This window comes from Peromyscus maniculatus, chromosome 1, assembly GCF_049852395.1.
Source record: "Peromyscus maniculatus bairdii isolate BWxNUB_F1_BW_parent chromosome 1, HU_Pman_BW_mat_3.1, whole genome shotgun sequence".
NCBI lineage: Eukaryota > Metazoa > Chordata > Mammalia > Rodentia > Cricetidae > Peromyscus > Peromyscus maniculatus.
The window spans coordinates 130,390,752-130,413,567 of record NC_134852.1 but is presented as its reverse complement, the minus strand read 5'-3'; the positions used below and the strand labels follow the sequence as shown (position 1 = coordinate 130,413,567).

Genomic DNA, 22,816 nt, shown 5'->3' with positions numbered 1-22,816 from the left:
ATAGTCCCAATTCAATTAAAATTTAAAGCTGACTTTGGAGTTGGAGAATGGCTCTCTCCTTCTTTAAACTCAAGCATGTTGTTAAAAGGAAAATGCAAACTCCCTGTATCATGCCAGAATAAGAGCCATCTTCTGCTATGGTACAGGACAAAAGCAAAATTAATTAAGGGACTATTCTATTACTAATCTCAACTCTTTGATTCTATTCTGAGTCTTTAAACTTTTCTCAAAGTATAAATTTTATATCAAAATTTACAAGATTAATATATATATATACATTTTAAACTTTGTTAAGATATGTATGGTCACATAGAGTACTAACTAATTCTAGAAAAAAGGCTAGCTGCATATATATGCTTTTGTGTTCGAGTCTCTTATCAGTTTTCTGCAGGAAATCATGGCCAGGCCTAACATCAACTGAAGTCTCCAGAAAGAAGATGGGGCCCCACAACAACAACAATTCCACTTGGACAATAATAATATCATTAAGCTGACAAACATCATCCATAGATCAGCTTTGAACTACAAGGTGCTCAGAGCAATTTTGAGATGACTAGCTGAGATGATCCAGTCTCAAAGACTACTTGAATAAGGACTTGAGATAAACCCTGAACTTTGGCATTATACACAGACTGGATAATGAAGGATATAGTTACCTCTCCTAGAATTTGACAATTAACCTAAAATTTTTCTTTCAGGATAAAGAAAACTTCGCCCATACCCAGCAGGAAGCAATTTTAAGAATACGACGCCCACATTCCCAAAGAGGTGGTGTGGGGCGGGTGGTTTTTTGGTCTTTTTAATGGGTTTTGGGTCTGGGATAATTTTCAGTGTTTAGGGGGGTTGGTTACAAGTTATTGTCAAGGGTTAGGAAAAAGGCTAAGCAAAGGAGATTAGATTTAAGGTTCTTGTTTTAAAAAAAAAAAGAAAAAAGAAAAAGAAAAAGAAAGAAAGAAAAGAAAAAGACAATTACTAATTTTAAATACTTTACATTGGATTGGATTGTTTTATATTGTATACAAATTTGAAATTGATATTGTTAGAAAATGCTATATGTATATTTCTAATTGTATTTATACCATTCATTTAACAATGTAATGCAAATTTCTGATCCTTGAATGTTATTATTATCAACTATTAGGATATAAAGAAATGAAAGTTAGTAGTTAGACATTACAATAGAACTTGTAGTCATATTAGATATGTTTTAAAAATTGAGCAGAGATGTTTTAGACAGGTCATCTTCAAACCCTTCAGAGATCTACAGAATATGGCATTTACAATGTTTTAATAACTTAGAAAATTTTTCTTTTTTGAGACATGTCGGCTCCTGGCAGTACCAATCTACTTTAGAGAAAATATGGGCATTGAAGAAACTGCATATGGAGTCAACTTTCATTCTGGCAAAAGTTAGCCACTGGACAACAAAGTATCCTCGAATCAACAGGACAAAATGGACAGACAGATCACAAAACAAGGGACTACTGATTCTTGCCAAAACAAGTGTGGTTATGGCTTTATCAAAAGGCATCTTCTGAGGCCAGGACAATATGGCCCCATCCCTGAAGTGGCCTTTGCATCCGGAAAAGGTACGGTGCCCTTTTCTTCGAAGGCAGCTTAACAGGCAGAGGGCCGATGGATTCTGTTGTACAATGGAACAGCAGCTGAAAGCTCATGCCTCTCAAAAGTAGACTGGCATTTAATAGAGGGATGTGGAGAAGAAGGGGATGCTGAGATGAAGCCATATATACACAGCCAAGAAGAATGGACAGCTGAATTAAAAAACTGTCAACTATTTCCAGAATTTAAAATCCTGAATCATGACAGGACACTAGTGGAATTCAGGTGTTTCTGGTACGTGGACTGCTCTCACCCAATGTGAGGTTGAACTGTTGACCTTGTGTACATCCTACTTCACAAATGAGTCTGTCAGATACACTAAGCCTATAGGCTGAAGATGATGCCCCAACACTGCGGAGAAACCTCAGGTGACTGCCCAGGCAGCTGGCTGTTTCTGTCAACTCACAAAAATTTTTTGGAAGTTGCTTGCATGCACTTCCTGTTTTTATTTTTGTTAGCTAATATTATTCCCTTCTTGGGTCTCTGAGGGAGTTGAAGATTAGTTAGTTATGGTTGAAGATTAGTTAGTTATAGTTGAAAATTAATTAGGATAGAAAGTGCATTAGATACGTCTTGGATTTACCAAAATAGGATAGATAATGGAATTGTTTTCTCTGATTTGTCAAATACCTGTTTAGGTATTTATTACTTGTATATATTGTATATAGTTATTGTACTTTTGTATATAGTTTTTCTATTGTTAGTTATAACCTTTTGCTTTTTTTCTTTTTATTAAAATAGAAAAGGGGAAATGTGGTGGTAATCTAATTGTACTGAATTATTATTTTGATTGTATGTTAATAAATAAAGTTGTCTGGGAGTCAGAGCTATTAGAGCCATAGCAAGAGTGTGGCGGTGGTGGCACACGCCTTTAATCCCATAGATATCTGTGTGTTCAGGGTCAGAGCTATTAGAGCCATAGCAAGAGTGTGGCGGTGGTGGCACACGCCTTTAATCCCATAAGATCTCTGTGTGTTCAGGGATACAGTCAGCATTGGAGACATATGCCTTTAAGACCTAGGGGGCTGTACATTCAGACAGTGACGAGGCAGTCATGTGTTTGGGTTTACAACCAATGAGAAGGCAGAACAACATACTATAAAAAAACGAACCGACAGGAAGTAGCTCTCTTTTCGCGAAGCTGGGACAGCAGGAGGAAGGGTGAGATTTTAGCTCTGAGCTCTGACTTCTCGGCTCTCTCTTTTACATTGTTTCTGTGTTTCTTATTTAATAAGACGGTTGGTTACATCTACATAAGTAAGTGTAGTTGGGATCCAAGCTCTTATTTTAGACATGTTAGTCATAAACTAACATACAGAATATACTACAGAAAACAAATTACCTAAAGACAAAACATTTACCCACTGTGCAATTAAAAGTCAACAGTAAAGTGATTAACAGTTCAAATGTTTATTTTATTGGAAGACTAATAGTTTTAGAATCTCTGTATTTTGGAACTATCAAACAAAGTTCTCAGAGAACAATCCTAACTCATGGGTTAAGGGAATTGAACGCAATTTTGAAACATTTTAAGCATTGTGAGCTTCAGTGAAAGGGCTACTTTCAGACACAGAGGAGAAACAAATAAGCTAAATGACTAAAAAGTCAACTCAAAAGCTATGGAAGGAATACATACTAATTTGTTAAAACTCAAGGCTTAAGTTTGTGGATTAATTCTTTGGGGAAAAACACTGAATGATGCTGTCTATGTAAGACATGTTTTAATATCTCACTTAAAGCACTGGAAAGCTGTAACTATAACAAAACAGAATTAAAATTGAAACCAAGTGTATTCTTAGAAAACCATGTCTTTAGGGATGGGTCAATGAAGTCCAGGCGTATGGTGGTCTAGGGCTAACACCAGTTGTAGTAGTGCAGGCCCGTAGGGTATCTGAAAGGAAGAGGCCGGGGAACAAGGAGGAAGATGGAAGATTAAATACAGTCATCAACAGGGTCATGAATCTGGGTAAAGAACCTGTTTTCAGAGCTAGGCTTGTGACTAAGTAAATAAATAATGCAGTGTTAGGTGTGGTGGTGCACCCTTTAATCCCAGAACTTGGGAGGCAGAGGCAGGAAGATCTCTGTGAGTTCAGAACCAGCATAATCTACATAGTGAGCTGCAGGCCAACCAGGACTACACAGTGAGAACCTGTCTCAAAAACACAACAATAGAAATCGTTTAAAATATGGAAGACCTGAAAAGGAAACTAATTAACTGGTCAACACTTTTAAGAGGTCAAGAATACTGAGAAATAATTGTAATGTCAAAGCTGTGTTCTCTCTAAAAGCATTTAAAGATCTGGAGAAATAGAAATTTTACAATTGATACACATAAGAAAAAGCTAAGATATTTGAAAAATGAAGACATGTTAATCAGGGATTCCAAAGTATCTGGATACAGAAGATGAGCCTACACTGTACATGTTTCTGACAGTATCTGGAGGTGTTGACAAAGACCAGGTTAGGCTTATTCACATCCTGACTCATCCTGGAAAAGCTAAATGGAAGGAAATCGACCCATTGCAGCCTCTGGGCACGGAACCAACTCCACACATGGCCTTCGCATTTCCTCTCACGTTGTCTAACAAGTCCCAGAGAATCCTGAAACACAAATTTAGTTTGAAATGTTCTGAAATTTAAAAAAAATATTTATCTTCCTAGTAAACCAACTTCCTTGTTTGTTCGAGATCTGAAATTACTCCTGAACATTATGTTTTAAAAACAATGTAACAGAAATTAAAAACATATATATATATATGTATATGTATATATATATATTTGAGTATACAAATTAATAAGCAATTACAAATGACATACAACAAAGTGGTGGGCAATCAGAAAAAAATATATATCTGATACTTAAATTAGCATATCCAGATGGCAGCAGAGCAATGTTGATCATTTGAAGAAAATAAGAGACTGCTATAAATGTTTCCCCCCATTTTATTTTGAAAAATTCCAAACATAAACTTAAAATAACAGTCCATGAACACTCTTAGGACCTGCAAGGAGAGGAGCTGAACAAGCTTTGTTTCAGCAATAGGAAACACTCATCCCGTACCAGCGTACACAAGACCAGACACAAGATCTAAAAGTGAAACGTGCCATAATTAAGTTGACTCTAGAGGCTGGGTTTAACTCCACCTGACTGCAGCTGAAGCGCTATGAATTAGAAGACTCATCTGCAGTGGAAGCTATTTACATACCCGCTTCAATAGGTATTGTATTCAGCACAATAATGTACTTTAAGTACTCTCAAGTTTCTTGGTTCATATTAATTTTTCAATAAATGTCAAGTACAACTGCATAATAATGAAGGGAGTCAGGAAATAACCTCAGCGGAGTTCTTTTCTAATTGGAGAGCTAGGTCATATGCCTAAGATAGGCATGGATTATTTCAATTCTCCTATTATAGGTGTATTCTTTGAAAAACAAACAAACAAAAAATCCAACAAATCCTAAAATCAGGAACAAGGCAAGGGTGTCTATTCTCTCTGATTATGTCGACTACAATGCTTGAAGTCGTAGCTTCATCAGTTAACGTGGCTTAAGTAGGTGCTTCTTGATTCTCCCTCTTCCGTTTAGGTGGGACAAATGGCCGGAGCTTGTTGGAGTTGAGCATTTCCTTCACCTTGCTCTTTCGGGCTCTGGTTAAACAACTCCTCCTGTGTGCAGACTTCTGAAGAACAGAATGTGCTGTGTATTGGTTCCCGTTTCCTTTCCTCCTGCAGGCTGTCCAAGGGATTTTTCTCTGTCAGTCCCACTAAGAACCTGGTTGAGTTGGAGGAGATAAAATTCGCAGAAGTGTGGGCCAGCCAGATGTGCCAGCCAGATGACCAGCTCCCTGTTGAAGGTTTGTGCTCTGCCTGAGCTCCCAGTAATTCATCATTAAAGGTTCAGTTCTTTCTATTCCAATATTATAGTCCCTCCCCTCCCCCCAGAATTTCTACTCTGAAGTTGTTTTGTCTGGGTCTGGATGTGTCTGGATGTCTAATGTGTCTATGTGCGCACATTGATCTGAGTATGGGGACTCACACGAGGTCAGAGGACAACTTCTACCATATTTGAGGCTGTGTTTCTTGATTTTCACCACTGTGTACACTCACCTAGCTGCCACTCTCCTTCCTCTGCCTTCTGGCCAGAGGAATGCTGGGATTACCTGTGAGTGTCCTCCTACTGCATCTGGCTTTTATGCGGGTTCTGGGTATCCAAACTCAGACTGTCAGGCTTGGACACTGAGCACTCGAACCACAGCCACCTCCTGGTCCTGCCCTGGAACTTGGTGGTGATTCGCTGTTTTCACTTTCTCAGTGCCTTAATTTGGGGTGTCAGTTGGTTTCCAGTTCGGTTTTTCTTTTTTGAGACAGGGTCTCACTGAGTAGACAAGGCTGGCCTAGAACTCCAGAGAGCCACATGCCTCTGCCTCCTGAGTGCTGGCCTTAAAAGCATGTGCCACCATGCACATCTGGCTCAGAGTTTTAATTGTTAGGCTTGGCCTGGGAACCTCAATTTTCTTCTTAAATACTAGGCTGGAGACTCCGAGTCTATTGGGTCTGCACACACACCAAGCACATTGTGTGGTGTGCTAATGTTGCTGCTGAGAGAGGCTGTGATTCACTCAGGGCATACGTGTGACTTAGCTGTCAAGGTGACACTGCCCTACACACCCCCATGTGTCCCCTTACATTTTACTTCTCTCCCCAGAAGCGTCTGCTGGAATGCACAGAGTCATCTCAACACCTGTCACAATTCCTCTTTGGGGTCTCCCACCACTTGTTCCCCTTCAGGCACCCCTAAGTCATCCTGCTTCTCACCTTCAGACTGCATACTAGCATACCTTTCGGATATTTTTGGTGATGCTGTAGCCTTCAATGAACACATCCCCAGACGTAGCAATCTCTTCTCCAGTCAGAATTTCAAAGGTAGTAGTTTTTCCAGCTCCATTTAGGCCAAGCAATCCAAAACACTCCTCCTTTTGGATGGTGACAGAGATATTTCTCACAGCCAGAGTGGGTGGTATTTTAAAATATATCTTAAAAACAAAGAAAACACAAAATACATGGAAACTATGTACTTGGATGGGTCAGACACAAAGTTTCAAACCTTTACAGACCACAGAACTTCAGAAAGTTTCATAAGAACCCTACTTAGAGAACGGCCATAGATCCCAAAGGCCCACAGTGGGCCCTTGGTGCTCATCTTAGGGAATGGAGCCATATGCTGGCCACTGAAAGACAATACCTTTATGAGCTCTTTTATGAGCACAGTAGAATCCAGTGCCTTCTGAGGATACTTCAGGATAGTCTTCCTTTCATTTTGTACATCTTCATCTTCAGATTCCCCGGATAACTCCCTGGACACTCTAGCCTGTATTGTGAAGACGAGAATGGACAGTGAGTACCGTTTGAGCATCTGGTCTACACGGGATGAATTTACGGATGTTAAACTGGAGGATTATTTCAGAGTATCAAAACGAAAGTCAAGAGACTTCCTGCATATGACCACAGCTCTCCGGTAAAAACTTATTTCCCATTTCCAAAGCTTAGAAACTAGGCTTCCTGCCATGAGCAAGCAGAGTTCTCTCAAAGCCGACGTCACAAAACTGCAGCCACAGCAAATACCATTGAGGATGGTTAAAGAACTATTTGCTGATAATAAAGTACAGATGAGCATCAGGGAAATGTTATTTCCAGTTCTCTCTCCCTCCCTTTTTCTCCCCCACCTTGTGGTTGGGGATCAAGGTGTACACTCTCAGCTCTCTCCCTTTGCTCTGCCATGAGGGACTCTAACCCTCTGAAACTGTAAGCCAAATTATATGTTTCCTTTTATTAAAAAAATGAAGTCTTTTCTCAGAGAAAATGAGAACTAGGGGACAGTTCAGTGTATGAAATGGCTGAGGTGAAATCCATAAACAGAAGCTCAGCAGTCCACTCACAGCAGGGAACTGGGAGGGAGGAAAGGGCACTCCACCCGATGCAGGGCGAAGGGAGCTTGAAGAGCCAGCCCATGTAACTAGTTCATTTCAAGTGATAGACTTCTTATCTTGAAACATATTTGACTTAACTAAGAGTTTGCAGTGTAGCCCTGCTTAAGGTTAGCGTTTCCTAAGGGTGGCACCTTAAACAATTTTGGTTCCCTGGTCAAAGGTAAGAAACTAACACTGGTTTCATTGTCTTTACTCTAGACCTCACTCAGTACCATTTTTAGTGTCAACTCCTGAAGTCTGGCATATTTCCAGACAGATGAATAAATCACAACCTACCTCTTCATAGATTTTCACAAAGTGTGTGTCTGGCTGTGCTTTTCATTCCAGAAAAAATATTCTGACAATAACTACAATCCTCACTTTCTCAGCTTATAACACCATACATATCTATTACACACTAGTCTCACCTATTTTGTGTCTAGTTTCTTTTGTGTCAAATCATATATGAGCAAGTTATAGGCTGTCCCTTCTTACCACTGCCTGCTATTGTAAGACACATTTTTTTGTCCATTATAGAGCTTACAATAATGAGGCTTTAGTCCTGTTCTCTTATGGCTAATGCAGTACAAACATTCTTTTACATATTTTACACATAATTTTATAAATATACATTTCACACACATATCTTTAGAGGACAAATATATGCATTTCTGTCATGTATGTGTGTGTGCCTGAGGAATATATAAACCTACATTTTGATGAATATATTGTAGTGTTCCTCAGTGGCTCTTATATACTTTTATCTTATAAATAGAACATAGTGTGGCAGTTTGAATAGGTATGGCCCCCATACATTAATGTGTTTGAATGCTTGACCCATAGAGTGTCATTATTAGAAGGTATGGCCATGTTGGAGGAAGTGTGTCACTGTGCAGGCAGGCTTTGAGGTCTCATATGCTCAAGCTATGCCCAGTGTGACAGTTCACTTCCTGTTGCCTGCTGATCAAGATGTAGAACTCTCAGCTCCTTCTCCAGCATCATGTCTGCCTACATGCTGCTATGCTTCTCACCATGATAATAATGGGTTAAATCTCTAAAACTATAAGCCAGCCCTGATTAAATGTTTTCCTTTATAAAAGTTGCTGTGGTCATGATGTCTCTTCATAGAAATAGAAACCCTAAGACACATAATATGCCTTTATATGTGCTTACGGGATATGTAGATTTTGTGTGGCCAGTATCTAAATCTTATCTATTTTTAAATCAAGCTGTGTCTGCCTTCTCCTTACTGATTTGATCCAGAAACCACTGTGACCTGCCTATTCACTCACTTCATGATTGATATCTTTTGCCACCATGAGGTTTTTTTCTTTTGTTTGTAGTTGTTACTGTTGTTACAAAACTTTATTTCTACTGTTGGGCCTCTAAGAGTTAAAACTATAACTCATCTCTAAGGGACAAAGGCAGAGTCAAAGTTCATTATTTTCAGATGCTTACCTAAGAGTAGGAGTGTCATTTATTGAGAACATTCTTTCCCTACTGTACTCTGGGCCAAGCTTGCCACAGGCCATATTACTATGTATTTGTGCCCGGTCTGTCTCTAGACATCCAGAATACCAGTTGTTCTCGGGCTGCAGCATGCACTCTTTTTACATAGGTGGTGTCTTAAAACATACTATGTGGGCTAGAGAGACGGCCCAGCTATTGAGAGCACTTGCTATAGCAGAGGACCCATGCTAGTTCCCAGCACACACATCAAACACACAAAAACATGTAACTCTAGTTACAGGGGATCCAACCCACTCTTCTGTCCTCCACAGGCACCTATACACATGTGGCGAGACACACACACACACACACACACACACACACACACATACACACACACACACACTCAGGGACACACATACACATAAAATAAAATCAATAAATCTTTTGCAAAAACACAGAATGCCAGTTTCTACAATACAGCATCTGATTTACTAGGTTTGGGGTAAGGATTAAGAATTCACATTTCTAGGCAATCCCTAGCTGATGACAAGGGCCACACAGACAAGTGTGGCTCCTTCCTAGTACATTTTTTTTCTTGATGTGTTGTTTTGAATAGCTTCATTCTTAGAGGTTTAATTAATTAATTAATTAATTGTGGGGGGTGGCATGTGCCACTGCACATATGTGGGTCAGGGGATGAGTTTGTAAAGTTCCTTCCCTTATTTCACCTTTACATAGGCTCCATGGATGGAACTCATATCACCAGGTGTGTGGGGCAAGTGACTGTGTGCTGAGCCATCCTGCTAATCCCTTAAAGTTTAAAGAAATACTGATCTGTGTGATGGCCTCCTTTTGCTCTGTCTCAAGATTTCCTTAGTTATCTGTGGTCCTTTACTTTTCCCACACTTGCAAAATTTAGTCTTCTGGTCAGCAAATCTCCAGAACTTGAAAACATGCACTTGGCTGGGATATGAACTGAGATTATATTGTCTGTTTCAATCAAACCTGACAAGGTAAAATCATCTTATCATTGTCAAGTTTCCTAGCATGATCATGGTATGCTGCTACATTTATGCAACTCTCCTTTGGTCTTCCAAATTATAACTTTCTGTGTGAAAGTTTTCCATATTATTTGTTAGAGTTCATCTTAGTTATTTTATTTAAGTGGGATCCTTTTGTGTTTTACTTTTTGTGGATAGCATCTCAATACATACCTGACTTTTATACTCATTTATACTGACTTTTCATTTAGTAATGTTAATACTAATACTTGTTTATAGATTTCCTTAGATCATATACAATACTGCCATCTCTAATGAATTTTACATCTCTTTTCCTCAAACTTTATGCTTATATCTTATTTCTATCCTATCACACTGGCTACAATCAGCAGGAAATAGTTGCATACAAAAGCTAAAAGCAGACGCTTATATTCCTTTGCTCTAAGAGGGTAACTTCCAGGAGTCTACCATGATGTTTGCTGTGCCTTTTTGTACATTTGTAACTACTCTTGTATCACATTAAAAAGTTTCTATTTTTCTATTTCTAGTTTGTCTAGGCATTTTATAATGAATTTTACAAAATGGTTTTTCTGAACTTGTCAACATTTTTTTCTCATTTTCTAATCTTATTAATGTGATAATTTTATTTTGGATTGTCACACTGTCGTTATGTTTTTGGAATAAACCTGGCCAGGTCATGAATTCAAGCTGCTAACACTTTTGTCAAAGATTTTGGCCTCTATATCATGACTTATCTTCAACCTTCTTGCTTTTAAAATTAGTATCCATGTCTGTTGTTATGGCCTCATAAGAGAATGGATTAGAAATTTCAGAAGGTAAGAATGGACATCAGTGAAATGGGGTAAAACATGTAAAAAAAAAAAAGTTTAAAAAAAAACAACCAAAACCTAAAGTTTGGTGCTTTGGAGATATTAACAAAACTAGTGAGGCCCTAGCAGGGCTAATGAAGTAAAATAAAATAAAATAAAAATAAAAATAAAATAAAATAAAATAAAATAAAAAATAGTAGGTGGGGGAGAAACCACAAATTTCTAACAAACATCAAATATACAAAAATCAATTGTAAACAAACGATTCTTCCTCTGATCATCCCCTAATGTCTGTGATAGTCCTGTGTCCTCCGCTAACTTGTAAGGATTTCCCCAACTTAGTCTGTCATCATTGACAGGCTACCTGCACTCAGGTCTTGACCTATGGAATCCATTTGCAGTTCTTTGAATAGACTTCATTGCCTGAGTTGACACCCCTCACACCCAATACCTTGAATTTACTCCCTTAAGTATCACACAATTGCCAGAACTTAGTTTGGTTCTTATTAGAAACAGTCCCAGCATTTCATATTTCCTTTTATCAAAAATCTTATTCCCATGACTGGTATTTGTCTGGTCTCTGCCCATCCTGAGTCCCTTTCTTTGTAATACCTACAGATTTCTCCTTTTTCCTCTCCCCCAAGACCTGGGATCTGCTTGTTCCTCCCAGACATCTAAGAAAATTGAGTTCTGTCCAGCATTCACTGTTACGTGGAGCAACAGTGACACTTGAGGGATATCTTTCAAATGTATTACAACCCTGGAATTGAGCATCAGGTTTTACTTCCAAGGAGCAATATTTCTACTGTTGGCCAGCTATATGCTGATCTGGCCTGATTCCCTAGTCCTGAGGCTATGCCCCACCATTGAGGTAATTCTTCCTTCATTCTGTAGATGAGCGTCTCAACTGAATAGGAGACTCTCATCAGCTCTGGACACCAAGCTGCCACTAGGGCTGTCCTCAAGGCTGAGTCTGTGTTTTGGGGTCTGTCCAACCTATACAACACAGCCTGGAAACTCCTGCCTTCTATACCTCACTTAATCTCAATATTCATTTCTATGAGCAGCAGCAGAATCACTGGGGGGCATGCTACATACGCAAATTTTCAAGGCATATCCTAAATTGACTATGTCAGAAACACAGGAGGTGTAGAGCAGCAATTTATAGTTTAACAAGCCCTATACATAAGTCTAGGGCATGCTGCATGATGGGAATACCTATCACACAGTCTTTCTCTGGAATATGTGTTCTGTGGATTGGCATCCTGGGAGAGCTTTTACAATAGCCAGAGCCAAATTGGGACAAATGGGCAGACTGGGGAGGAAATGTGCACCTAACATACGGATTATTCAAAGGAAAAATTTCAACAATAATCAATGTATTAAAATTACAATAAAATCACAAAGTCACATTTTATGTAGACCTCTGATTCATGTAGATGTCAGTCAACAGAGATTGATTTCCTTGATTCACTGTTATTATTTGAGTATGAAATGTTTTCTATTGGTTTGGTTGTAGTGGGTAGCTGTTCCAGCTTTGACCTGGAAGTATTACCCCAAATGAGGCTTCTGGTAACTATCACGCCTATCTATGGCCTGCCCCCGAGGCAGGACCAAGACAGGAGTCTTTAAGACTTGAGATCCAGATGTGACAGCTCTCTTGGTCCTGGTAATACTGGATGTTGGATGGTAGACCGAGCAGAGTTCTCCACAGAACACCACTGGACTGCACTTCACCTCTCCTAGGCCCTGTAGCCTATTCCTTTACTTGTTGCAAGTAAAACCCCCAAATAAATGTCCCTTTTGACTACGTGGAGTTGCCTTGATACTTCCACCAATATTTGGTCCCCAGGGTGTGGCATTATTTGGGAACCAAGGGGCAGAACTGAGCTGGAGGAAGTAGGTCCTTGGGAGCATCTTGTCCTTGTCCCCCTTTTTGTTTCACTCTGTGCTTATTTGTCATGGGATGAAAATCTCCTCAGCCATACACTCCTGCTTCCATGATGTTCTGCCCAAGCACACGGTGCCAAGCAACCGTGAGTGAAGCCTTGGAATCCATGAGCAAACTCCTCAAGTTGTTCTATCAGATGTTTTGATCATAATGATGATAAAGCCAATAAATCCAGTAATAAAGTTAAGCATATGTATGTATGTGCTTTCCATTTTAAGAGTTACCTCTAACTCACAACTGGACAATGTACAGAGCGAGAGATTTTGAAACACTCAGTCCTAAATAGAATGTCTTTATCAAACCCCTCTCCTAAGGGCTCAGGGAATATGATGGTTTGAATAAGAATGGCTCCTGTGATAGTTTGAATGTAATTGGCCCCCATAAGCTCATTGGGAATGGCACTATTAGGAGGTGTGGCCTTGTTGGAGTAAGCGTAGTCTTGTTAGAGGAAGTGTGTCACTGTGGGGTAGGGGTGGGCTTTGAGGTCTCATATATGCTCAAGATACTGCCCAGGGTCTCACACCACTTCCTCTTGCCTACAAAATATAGGACTCTCAGCTACTTCTCCAGCACCATGTCTGCCTGCATCCTGCTGTGTTCCACCATGATGATAATGGAATGAACCTCTGAACTCTAAGCCAGCCCCAATTAAAGAGTTGCTGTGGTCATGGTAGCTCTTCACAGCAATAGAACACTAGGACAGGGAGCTGTATGGAAGAGGAGGCAGAAAGATGGGAAGAGCCAGAGGGGGATGGATGACACCAAGGAAACATGGCTGTCTAGACACAACAGGATGGTCACACATATGAACTCACAGAGACTATGGCGGCAGCATGCACAGGACCTGAACAGTTTCAAGTGAGACAACATCCCAGCACTGAGAGGGGGAAGTGGACAAGAGCTCCCATCTCTAACCAAGAAGCTACCTCCAATTGACATCCACTTGAAAAAGGAAAAAATAGTTTTCTCCAACGGAGTCTCATTGGGTTAATAAACCACACTTGAGGGCAGGCCCTCATGCCCAGCAGTAGATGACCAGCATAAAATGAACTCAAAGGTATTTTTCTAGATTTTTTTTGTCTCATATTGCTTTGTTCAGGCATATTTTGTCTTACTGGCCTTTTGCATGTATAATAGATCTTCCGATTTTGTGATTTTATGGGCTGTGTGTCTACTTTTTTTTCTATTCCAGTTTGTTTCTTTGGCTGTTTGTTTTCTAAAGAGAGGGAGAAAGAAAGAGCATAGAGTTGGGTGGATGGGGAGGATCTGGGAGGAGTTGGGGGAGACAATGGTAAGAATAATTGGATAAAAAAACTTTTCAATAAAAAATAAAAATATATTTTAAAATGGATATCTAAGGTCTGCATTCTGCTACTTACCTTACTAAATATCTTATAGATTCCAAAAAAAACATAGCGATATATGAACGTTTTTAAATTCCATACGCTAAACTCCAGAAGGAAAATGAGGAGGAGGTATAGCACTCCTGTGGCAGCCATGGCAGTCATGTGCCTTCCAATGGCGTTTTTGTCCATACTGTATATGGAAATTTTCATTACTGGTGAGAAGAACAACAAAAGAACGTTAACAGAATGAGGTGTTGCCAAGGTGCTGGGGTGGGAGATCCCTGCCTTCACTCCCCTCACAAGTAGGCCACCTGTCAGCTATTAGCAGAAATGCTTTGCTGTAACCACCAAACAGGAAAATAAGGAGACACAGTTGTGCTCCATGGGCCTGAGTAAAATTCCATATCAACTGATTTAGAGAAATGCACTGCTATGGAATGGCTCTCAATTCCCTTTCCATGGGATGGCATAGCAGCACACAGAAGAAACACCCCCAGGCAAAAGAGAACGTGGAGAGCAGATACCTAGTTTCCCTATCGTTCTAAGGAGCCTTTTGGGAATTCTGAATCTTTTCTCAATTACTGGGAACCCTAGCAGGAAAACTTAATGGTGGACCACACACAGAGTCAAACAAAATGGAAATAAGCAGGCAAAACAGAGTCCCATAGAACCATTTTACTGAATGAGAAATACACCTGCCAGCAGTAATACACTACCAGCCAACACAATTCCTCTGCTCCCAGAAGAGGCGGGCAGAGCTAACCTGGATTGATTTCAAAGAGAGCTAGCTTTCAGGTATACTATCATTCCATCTCCTCCCATGTGGCTTAAGCACCACTCCAGGAGGAATCTGCTATAGTATGAGAAAAAAAAATTCCTTGGTTCAGCCAGATCAGTGGCATTTTATGCTAATTATATTCTATATCAAGTGATTTTTCTAGATAAGGGACCAAGGCAGTGGCTACACCTAAATCAGAGCACAGCCAGTAACCAAGAGACCCAAAGAACAGCCATACCAACAGAGAACAAACTGAGCCTTGAAAACTACAAAATGTGTGGAGTGGGTGTGAGCAGGGGGATGGGAGAACACAGCTAAAATATAAAATTTTCTTTTCTTTTTTTTCCTGTAATCAACATCACTAATCATGAGAGATGTATAGCTTGAAACCACAATAGTATTACCTCATTTCTTATGATCAAAAAGAGTAAAGATATCAAGGGCTTATGATGATATAGAGGCAAATGAGAGGTGACTATTAGTTGGATGTGAACTGGCATAGAAAATGAAAAATGTATGAAGGTCCTCAAAAATTTAGTTGTAAAATTACCAAGACTCAGTAGCAACAGTACCATGTTTATAACCAAAGGAAATGGAATCCAAGAGACATCTGCATATCTGTGCTTATTGCAACACTAACAATGACCAAGGAATGAAAAATATAATGTCTATCTCCTGAAGACCAGGAAAAACATGGTATCAATAATATACAAGCAGGGGTACTACTCAACCATATAAAAGGATGAACTCTTGTCACTTGTTACAACCTCGATAGAACTTGGGGACATTAAATAATATAAAACAGGCACGCACACACACATGAGAGAGAGAGAGAGAGAGAGAGAGAGAGAGAGAGAGAGAGAGAGAGAGAGAGAGAGAGAGAGAGAGAGAGAGAGAAGCTTTTATAAGCACTAAAGAGAACTGTTCTGTGGTCTGCATTGGTGAGCATTCTATGCACACACATGAAAAACATGCGTTCTGTTGCTTTTGGATTGTCCTGAAGAAAACATGAACTTGGTGTAGCTGGTGGCTAGAACTGATCAGATCATATGTGTCTCCTCTGATCCCCAGACTTCTTGTTCTATTAATTCTTTTCAAAGAAGAGCACTAAACCTCTAGCCAGCACTGTGAACTTACTTTTCCATTTGTTGCTCTCAAATTTGACTTCAAACTTCCTAACTCTTCTGAATTGATGAATGATCTGACTTCTTTGCTACACACCTACTGTGCTTCCATTCACACTTATTTTTACAGTTTGCTGTATTCTGGGGCAAGACATTGGAAATGAGGCTGATAATGTCACCTGCTGTATCTTTCTCCAGACTTTACACAGACTCCCACTCTTCTCTCGCTTCCCCTCTGGCTCCATCCTTTGAACTTTCTTAGCATGACTGGAATTTGGGGCACAACTGCCTCTATTTTCTCTGGTCCCACAAACTCACATTTACTGTGACATCTAGAGTCTGGTTTATGTTTTCTAGGTGCACTTGCCTTCCATCTTTCCATTTCCCCAGGAGTGTGAAAGCACTTCATAGTGTCTAATAGGTGTGCAGCCTCCTCACTAGACGTCTCTGGAGTGTTTATCCCTGCCTCTGCACTGAACTTGCATCCTTTCTCTCGCCACTGAAATAACTCTTTCCACCCTTTAATTACTTGTTCACAAATATTTAAGTGTCTCTCGTGTGCCCAGTCCCATGTTAGACAAAAGTTAATTCAACATTGATTTGGTACTTTCCCTTTAAATACCAGTGTGTAGGCGGGGCAGACTGACAAAAATGTAAATTCAGTGCAGAATGTAACTCCTCTCTCTGGAGACTGACCCTTCTTACCAGAAGAAGTGTGTATACATTTTTAATCTTAGCCAAGGCTGTGTCTGTGACATAGTGCAGGATATACTCTCACACAGAGGAGGGCAACGTGTAACTTGAGTGGTTGCACAGATGCAGTGGTACTGAACGTTGTTTACATGTAAAGTGATTGTTCTTGACTCTCATGAATCTCAGAGAACCTCAGATACTTACTTTTGTTTAAGCACAAATCAGTGTCAGTAACATTTTGTGAAGAACACCATTTCTTCATATTTTGGATGTGATGGTATTTGAAGATGCTCATCCCAAGGTTATAAATGGGTAACAGCAGCAGCGAGTCAACTATGAATGTCTTAGTACGGGTCGTAATGTCTGCGATTTAAAAGATAACATTTGCATGCTTTATGTAAAGTGAACTACGTGGAGAATATCTCAAGCTGACTAAATTAAACTGAGAAAATTACAAGGCATAGTATTATTCATAAAGAATTCTAATTTCTTGCCATTATCTAGTCTACCTTTGATGTCCTAGAACACAATTTATTTCAATGATTACAGCTTAGGAAAACCCTTTAAGAAGTTGATGTGCATATAATCTGTCATCTGAGAGAACAGAAGAGCAATGGGCATTACTTCTTGCATTTCCTTTCCTGTGTGATCATGAAGAAGTAAAGTTACATCAGGCATGGTGGTATGTACCTGTAATCCTAGAACTCAGGAGCTGAGGCAGGAGGATCAGGAGTTTCAGAGCAGCTTGAGCTACACAGTGAGAATTCTAAGCCAAACTGCCTAAAGGAAATTTAGTTTAAGACTCAATGGTAAAGAGTGGCTAAGAAGTGGTTGATCAATGAAGGAATGTATCTTTAAAGGAACAAATTCAAAGCTGAAGTGTCTCTAAGGAGTAACAGAACATAGCAGCTGGTAAGTGGTGTGCAAGGACATAGGAACATACTGAAGGGTTAACATTCTGAATCCACACTTTTGAACTTAAAGAACAAGTTCAGATTGCTGGGAATGAAAATAAAGTGTTAGCTGTGGGCAAAATACATATTAATTATACAAAAAGAATAGGTTTCATCACGGCATTTTATTCTGATGTATTATTTTAACATATATAATCTATATATTTACTTTACATATTTATAAGAACAAAGGTGGCCACTGGTTCAGAAGAACAAATGATAGAGGATGAGAGAAGTTCTTATGTATTTCACAGTTTTTTCAGTGGTTGATGTCACAACAAGCCTATTATAAAGAAGGTCATAATTTCTGTTAGTACATAAAGTCTGGGAGGCAAAAATAATTTGGGACATTGGTTTCTCATTTTGGGAGATACCAAAGCTTACAGAATAATGTTAAAGGGCAGTCACTTGGCATCTGTCACAGTACATATAAATATCTTCTAAAGAGTAAACTGACTCCTTGGGAGATAACATGCTAAAAGCTGACATAATGGGGTATAGAGCAAGATGAAAATGCACAAAATGCAATGTGAAGGCATGGGTATTGGGTTATTCATCCCCTAGCAAGCATGCCACCTTCTGTGGCCAAGTATTGACCAATCAGAGAAGAATGCCAAAAAAAAAAAATCACACCATGTACCAATCATAGCGGCATGGCCTTCTTGTTGGATCTGCTACACAAGATTCCCCAGCCTACACTTAGGAAGTTCAGGGATCCACTTGAGGTCTTGCCATGATTCATGTGGAGAATGTGTGCCACCCTTTGAGATTCCACTGTAGCTTTAAATTTCATTTTCTAATGTGTAGTTAGGCTGACCATCTATCTTCTCATGTAGTTGGGATTTATACATCTTTCACGAGAATTGTCTATTTAAAGCCCTTCAATATACTTTATGGGGGATATCTGTCTTTTTTGTTGTGTTTTCTATAGGATAGATTATGACAGATCATTGTCAAATGTGTACATTGGAGATATTTACTTTGGTATGGTTTGCTGTCCTTTTCACCTTGTCATTCGATGCACCAAGTGTTCCACTTTGGTGATGGTAGTCAATTCACATGCTTTTTCTCTCATAGCCTGTGCTGTTGGTGTCACATCTAAGAATCCTTTGCCAAGTTCAGAGAAATCTAGTACTGATTTCTTCCCTAGATTTATGTTTCATCTCTGGAATAGAGACCACTGAGCTCACTTTTGTCAATGGTGTAACACAAGGTTCAACTTCCCTCTTCTGGGTGTCGGCACTCATTTTTCTTGGCACAGTTTGTCAAAGACTTTCTATTCCACTGGATGATCTTGGAGTCTTGTTGCAAATCATGAGACCCTGTATGTGAGGGTTTTTGTACTTTTTAAATATCTGGTCTTTCTGATGCATTCACTGTATTACCAACACACAGCCTATACCTTTGTCCCTGCGCCGGTGCTACAGCATTTTAAGGCTGTACATTCACAATAGTTTTGATGACAGAGCCTGTGAGAGGTCCACCTTTGCTCCACTGGGATTCCTCAGGAGTCTGAGCATGCTCATTGCTGAGAAAATCAATGCTGGCAGAATCTTTCAAGGGACCAAGCTGGGTCTATCTGTCAGTTTGGGTAGGATCTTAACATTGTTGATACATCAGCTCTGTGCAGTGGGCAGCTTCACCTTTGCTCCTTTTTCAGTGAGGTTTTACAATTTTAGTGCATGAGTTTTTTGCCTCCTTAAGAGTTTTCTGAAATATTTTCTTTAAATCGTATGATGAATTAAATTTCTTTAAGCTCATTTTAGATTGTTCATTGAAGATGTAGGGAAATAAGCTGAGGCTTATGTGTTAATCTTTTAGCTTGGAGTTGCACTGAATTTTCCTTAGCTACAATTGCGTTCCTATGGATTTCTTGTGATTTTTCTCTATATATAATCGTATTTCATTAATTATACAAAACAATGGGTTTCATTATCATATTTTATACATGTATATAATGTACTTTGGTCATGCATACACTTCCCTGTCCTGAGTCTCACTGATCTCTCACTCTTCTAAAATGTTCTCTAATCTGCTTCCATATCTTTAAAAGGGCTATTAGTGTATTCTGGATGTGATGTAAATTACACCATATATATGAAGGCTTTTGAATGTTCTAATTTCCATGTTTGGGGGTTTGTTGTTGTTCCTGCCCTTGGACATTCTGTTTTCTATCTTAACCGTAATGTCATCTTCCAAACATTGAAGAGTCATTTCATCATCTACAATCCTACTGAGCCATACACATTGTCTCATAACAAGTGGACTGTGAGCAAAGTGAAGCAGAGAGACAGTCTCTGAGCAACCCCTGGTTAGGGAAGAATGGACCAACACACAAACTTATGAAGAAATCTTGCTCCATTTTATCTACAGTCAAAGATTGGGTTCCACACTGGTAGCATGAACTCCTTCAAGACTTCTGGACCACCACAAAGCTGGCAAAGGGGGGCAAGACATGTAAACCTGCCATTGATCTTTCCTACTGTCTTGTATTGCTTCTATATTGATCCAGTAGTCATTTATTTCCAATAAGTTTTTGACACTTTCTAGAGCTCAGTCAGAGTCAGTTCTGATGGTTTTTGTTGCATTTCCCTGATGATTTTGTGAGGAGAAGATGGAAGTTTGGTGCTTGATATACAGCTATTTTTCCAATAAATAAACTTCTATTAGCTAAATATTCCTAGTACTTTTTATTACCTCCATTTTACAGTAGAGTTTTCAAAGTAGCAAAAGGTAAATACAGTTTCTCACAAATCCTTCCATGAAGTCGTTTAGATATTCCAATGCCTCTTTTTTCCCTCATTTTTGATTCTTTGAAAATTCTGAAGTTGTTTCTCTCTCTCTCTCTCTCTCTCTCTCTCTCTCTCTCTCTCTCTCTCTCTCTCTCTCTCTCTCTCACACACACACACACACACACACTTTTAACCATTCAAGCAGTTTATGCTGTCTATACACTCTTAGCTGTGGGGGCTTCACTATAGGACAGTTAACTCACTAGAGGCCACACCCTTAAAGAAAACTGACTCTTCCTTTCCCAGGACCTATCAACTGCCAATAGATGGAATTGTAGGTGGCTTAAGTTTTCCCAGCTCGTGTACATCCTGTCTCAACTGCTGTGCAACTGCCCTGATGTATCCAGAAAACAGTTTTCTTGTAGTCATCCACAGCCTCCGCCTCTTCCAATCTTTCTGCCCACTCTTCTGGCATGATCCCCGAATCTTAGGAGGAGGGAATGTGATACAGATAACCTGTTTAGGATTGAGCATTATCAAGTCATTCTCTGCACCTTGATTGGTTCTTTTATTTCCATGTGAAACTTCTGAAAGTCTCTAAAGATTCATGAGAGGAGATGTTCCTACATCTGCTCAGAGTTATTGCTAAATCAAATTCCTCTCATTTTAGGCAAACATGTAAGAGACTCTGTGCATTCAGATACTGGTTTTTTGGTGACTGAAGAGTATTTTTTATTCTTGTTGCTTTTCCAATTATGTGAATAGTTCTTTTATCTAAAGTTACTGTTCATCAAACCTATAAAAATGGAATGATACGCAGCAGCGATGATCTTCCTATCAAAGAATAGAATCCATCTCAAATCAGTCACTCTTGACTCACTTCTTGAACACATGATCCCCAAATGTCAGGCAGATTTATGGGACATATAACATGCAGTCATGTTTATTCAATGGAGGTTATTAAATCAATATGAATTCTATATTAGTGGTAATTTGTTATCACAAGGAAATAATACAGAGATAGCAATGTGATTAACTTGGGGAATAAGACTGAAGAATAACTTCTACAAATTAGAGAACAATTTCTTGCATTTGACTTTAGCGGCACTCCTTGAAAAGTTACATCACAAATATTAAAGTAATCTCAGATAACCAAAGATCTAGTGGGAGGACAAGACTTGATGTCAGGGCGGTTGTCTCTTTCTTCTGGTTTTGGCAACAGACATTGCCAAATAACTGAAAACATCAGTGTTTACACTGTGCTTTGAAGAAGGAAAGGCATCCATCTTCAGTTCAAGTCTCCCTATTTGTGAGCATCACCACTCCAGTTAGTTGTCCTTGGATGTCATGATCAAAGGAGGAAACCCAAGAAAACAAGGTCTTAAAAAAGTGATTGGTTTATATTAGTGGCTCAATGTGTCCTTGGTTTCACTCAATATAGTGTTATAATAGTAAAAGTACTTAATAAAGTTTGTTAACTAATATATTTTCCCCAGAAACCCAGAACAAAAGAACTTTGTAGTGCTACTTTTCCTCAAAGTCATTTTTCTTTATTTATAAGATTCCTGTACCAGCACTTGGGAGGCAGAGGCAGGCAAATCTCTGTGAGTTCTAGGCTAGCCTGGGCTACAGAGTGAGTTCCAGGAAAGGTGCAAAACTACACAGAGAAACCCTGTGTCAAAAAACAAACAAAAAACAAAACAAAACAGAGAAACCCTGTCTCAAAAACAAACAAAAAACAAAACAAAACAAAAAACAAAAACAAACAAACAACAGAAACAAACAAAAGAAGTGCCTGAAAGGAAGAAACTTTGTGAATTCCTTACCTGGTATTATCTCTACCACATCGTATATAATTATACTCATAAACCCTAAACAGTGGTTGAGGATGAAGATCTTGATATAGGCACTGGTGCTATTGTTGTACCGGAAGCTTAGCAGGTAGATGAAAGGGATGACAGACCATCCAAACATCATGAGGATGAACATCGTGTCCAGGAAGTGGTACTTCTCCAACAATATATCTACATCAGTGATTAGGAACACCAGCTGAGATGGACACCAAAGCACAAAGCAAATGCTGTGTATTAGCTACTTTCTCTATTGCTGAGTGTCATGTTGCTGACAGTTTGCAGGGACTTTAGGTAGAAGCTCCTCAATTTTTTGGCTGGCAAGGAGGCAAGGAGCTGCTGGAAGTAAGGGCTGAGCTGATAATGTTAAAAACTTGCCTCTCTTTTAGTACCCACAGCCAAGCACTGGGCCTAGCTCCAGGAGTCCAGTTGGGAAGGGGGAGGAGGGATTGTATGTGTCAGGAGGGGTGAAGGTCATGACAGGAACCCATAGCAATAGCTGACCTGAGCTAGTGGGAGCT

The 22,816-nt window shown here is 39.4% G+C and overlaps 1 protein-coding gene across 11 annotated transcripts in view; it reads right to left on the bottom strand.

The window, feature by feature from the left end:
* The window catches only part of LOC102926537 (phospholipid-transporting ATPase ABCA3-like), a 106,736-nt gene that overhangs the window by 12,983 nt on the left and 70,937 nt on the right, over positions 1-22,816 (bottom strand). For 8 of the 11 annotated variants that reach the window (XR_013044499.1, XM_016004156.3, XM_006985724.4 and 5 more), the window contains 5 exons: positions 22,272-22,494; positions 16,965-17,123; positions 14,199-14,377; positions 6,862-6,987; positions 6,458-6,652 (listed from right to left, as the gene is read on the bottom strand). Coding sequence is in view for 10 of the 11 variants with exons in the window: in XM_016004156.3 (XP_015859642.1) it covers positions 6,458-6,652; positions 6,862-6,987; positions 14,199-14,377; positions 16,965-17,123; positions 22,272-22,494 (882 nt within the window). In the remaining variant the exon portion in view is untranslated. Of the gene's footprint in view, positions 1-4,546; positions 5,392-6,457; positions 6,653-6,861; positions 6,988-14,198; positions 14,378-16,964; positions 17,124-22,271; positions 22,495-22,816 lie in introns of those variants that run through there. The other 3 variants (XM_076551382.1, XM_076551379.1, XM_076551383.1) reach the window with 1 other exon arrangement.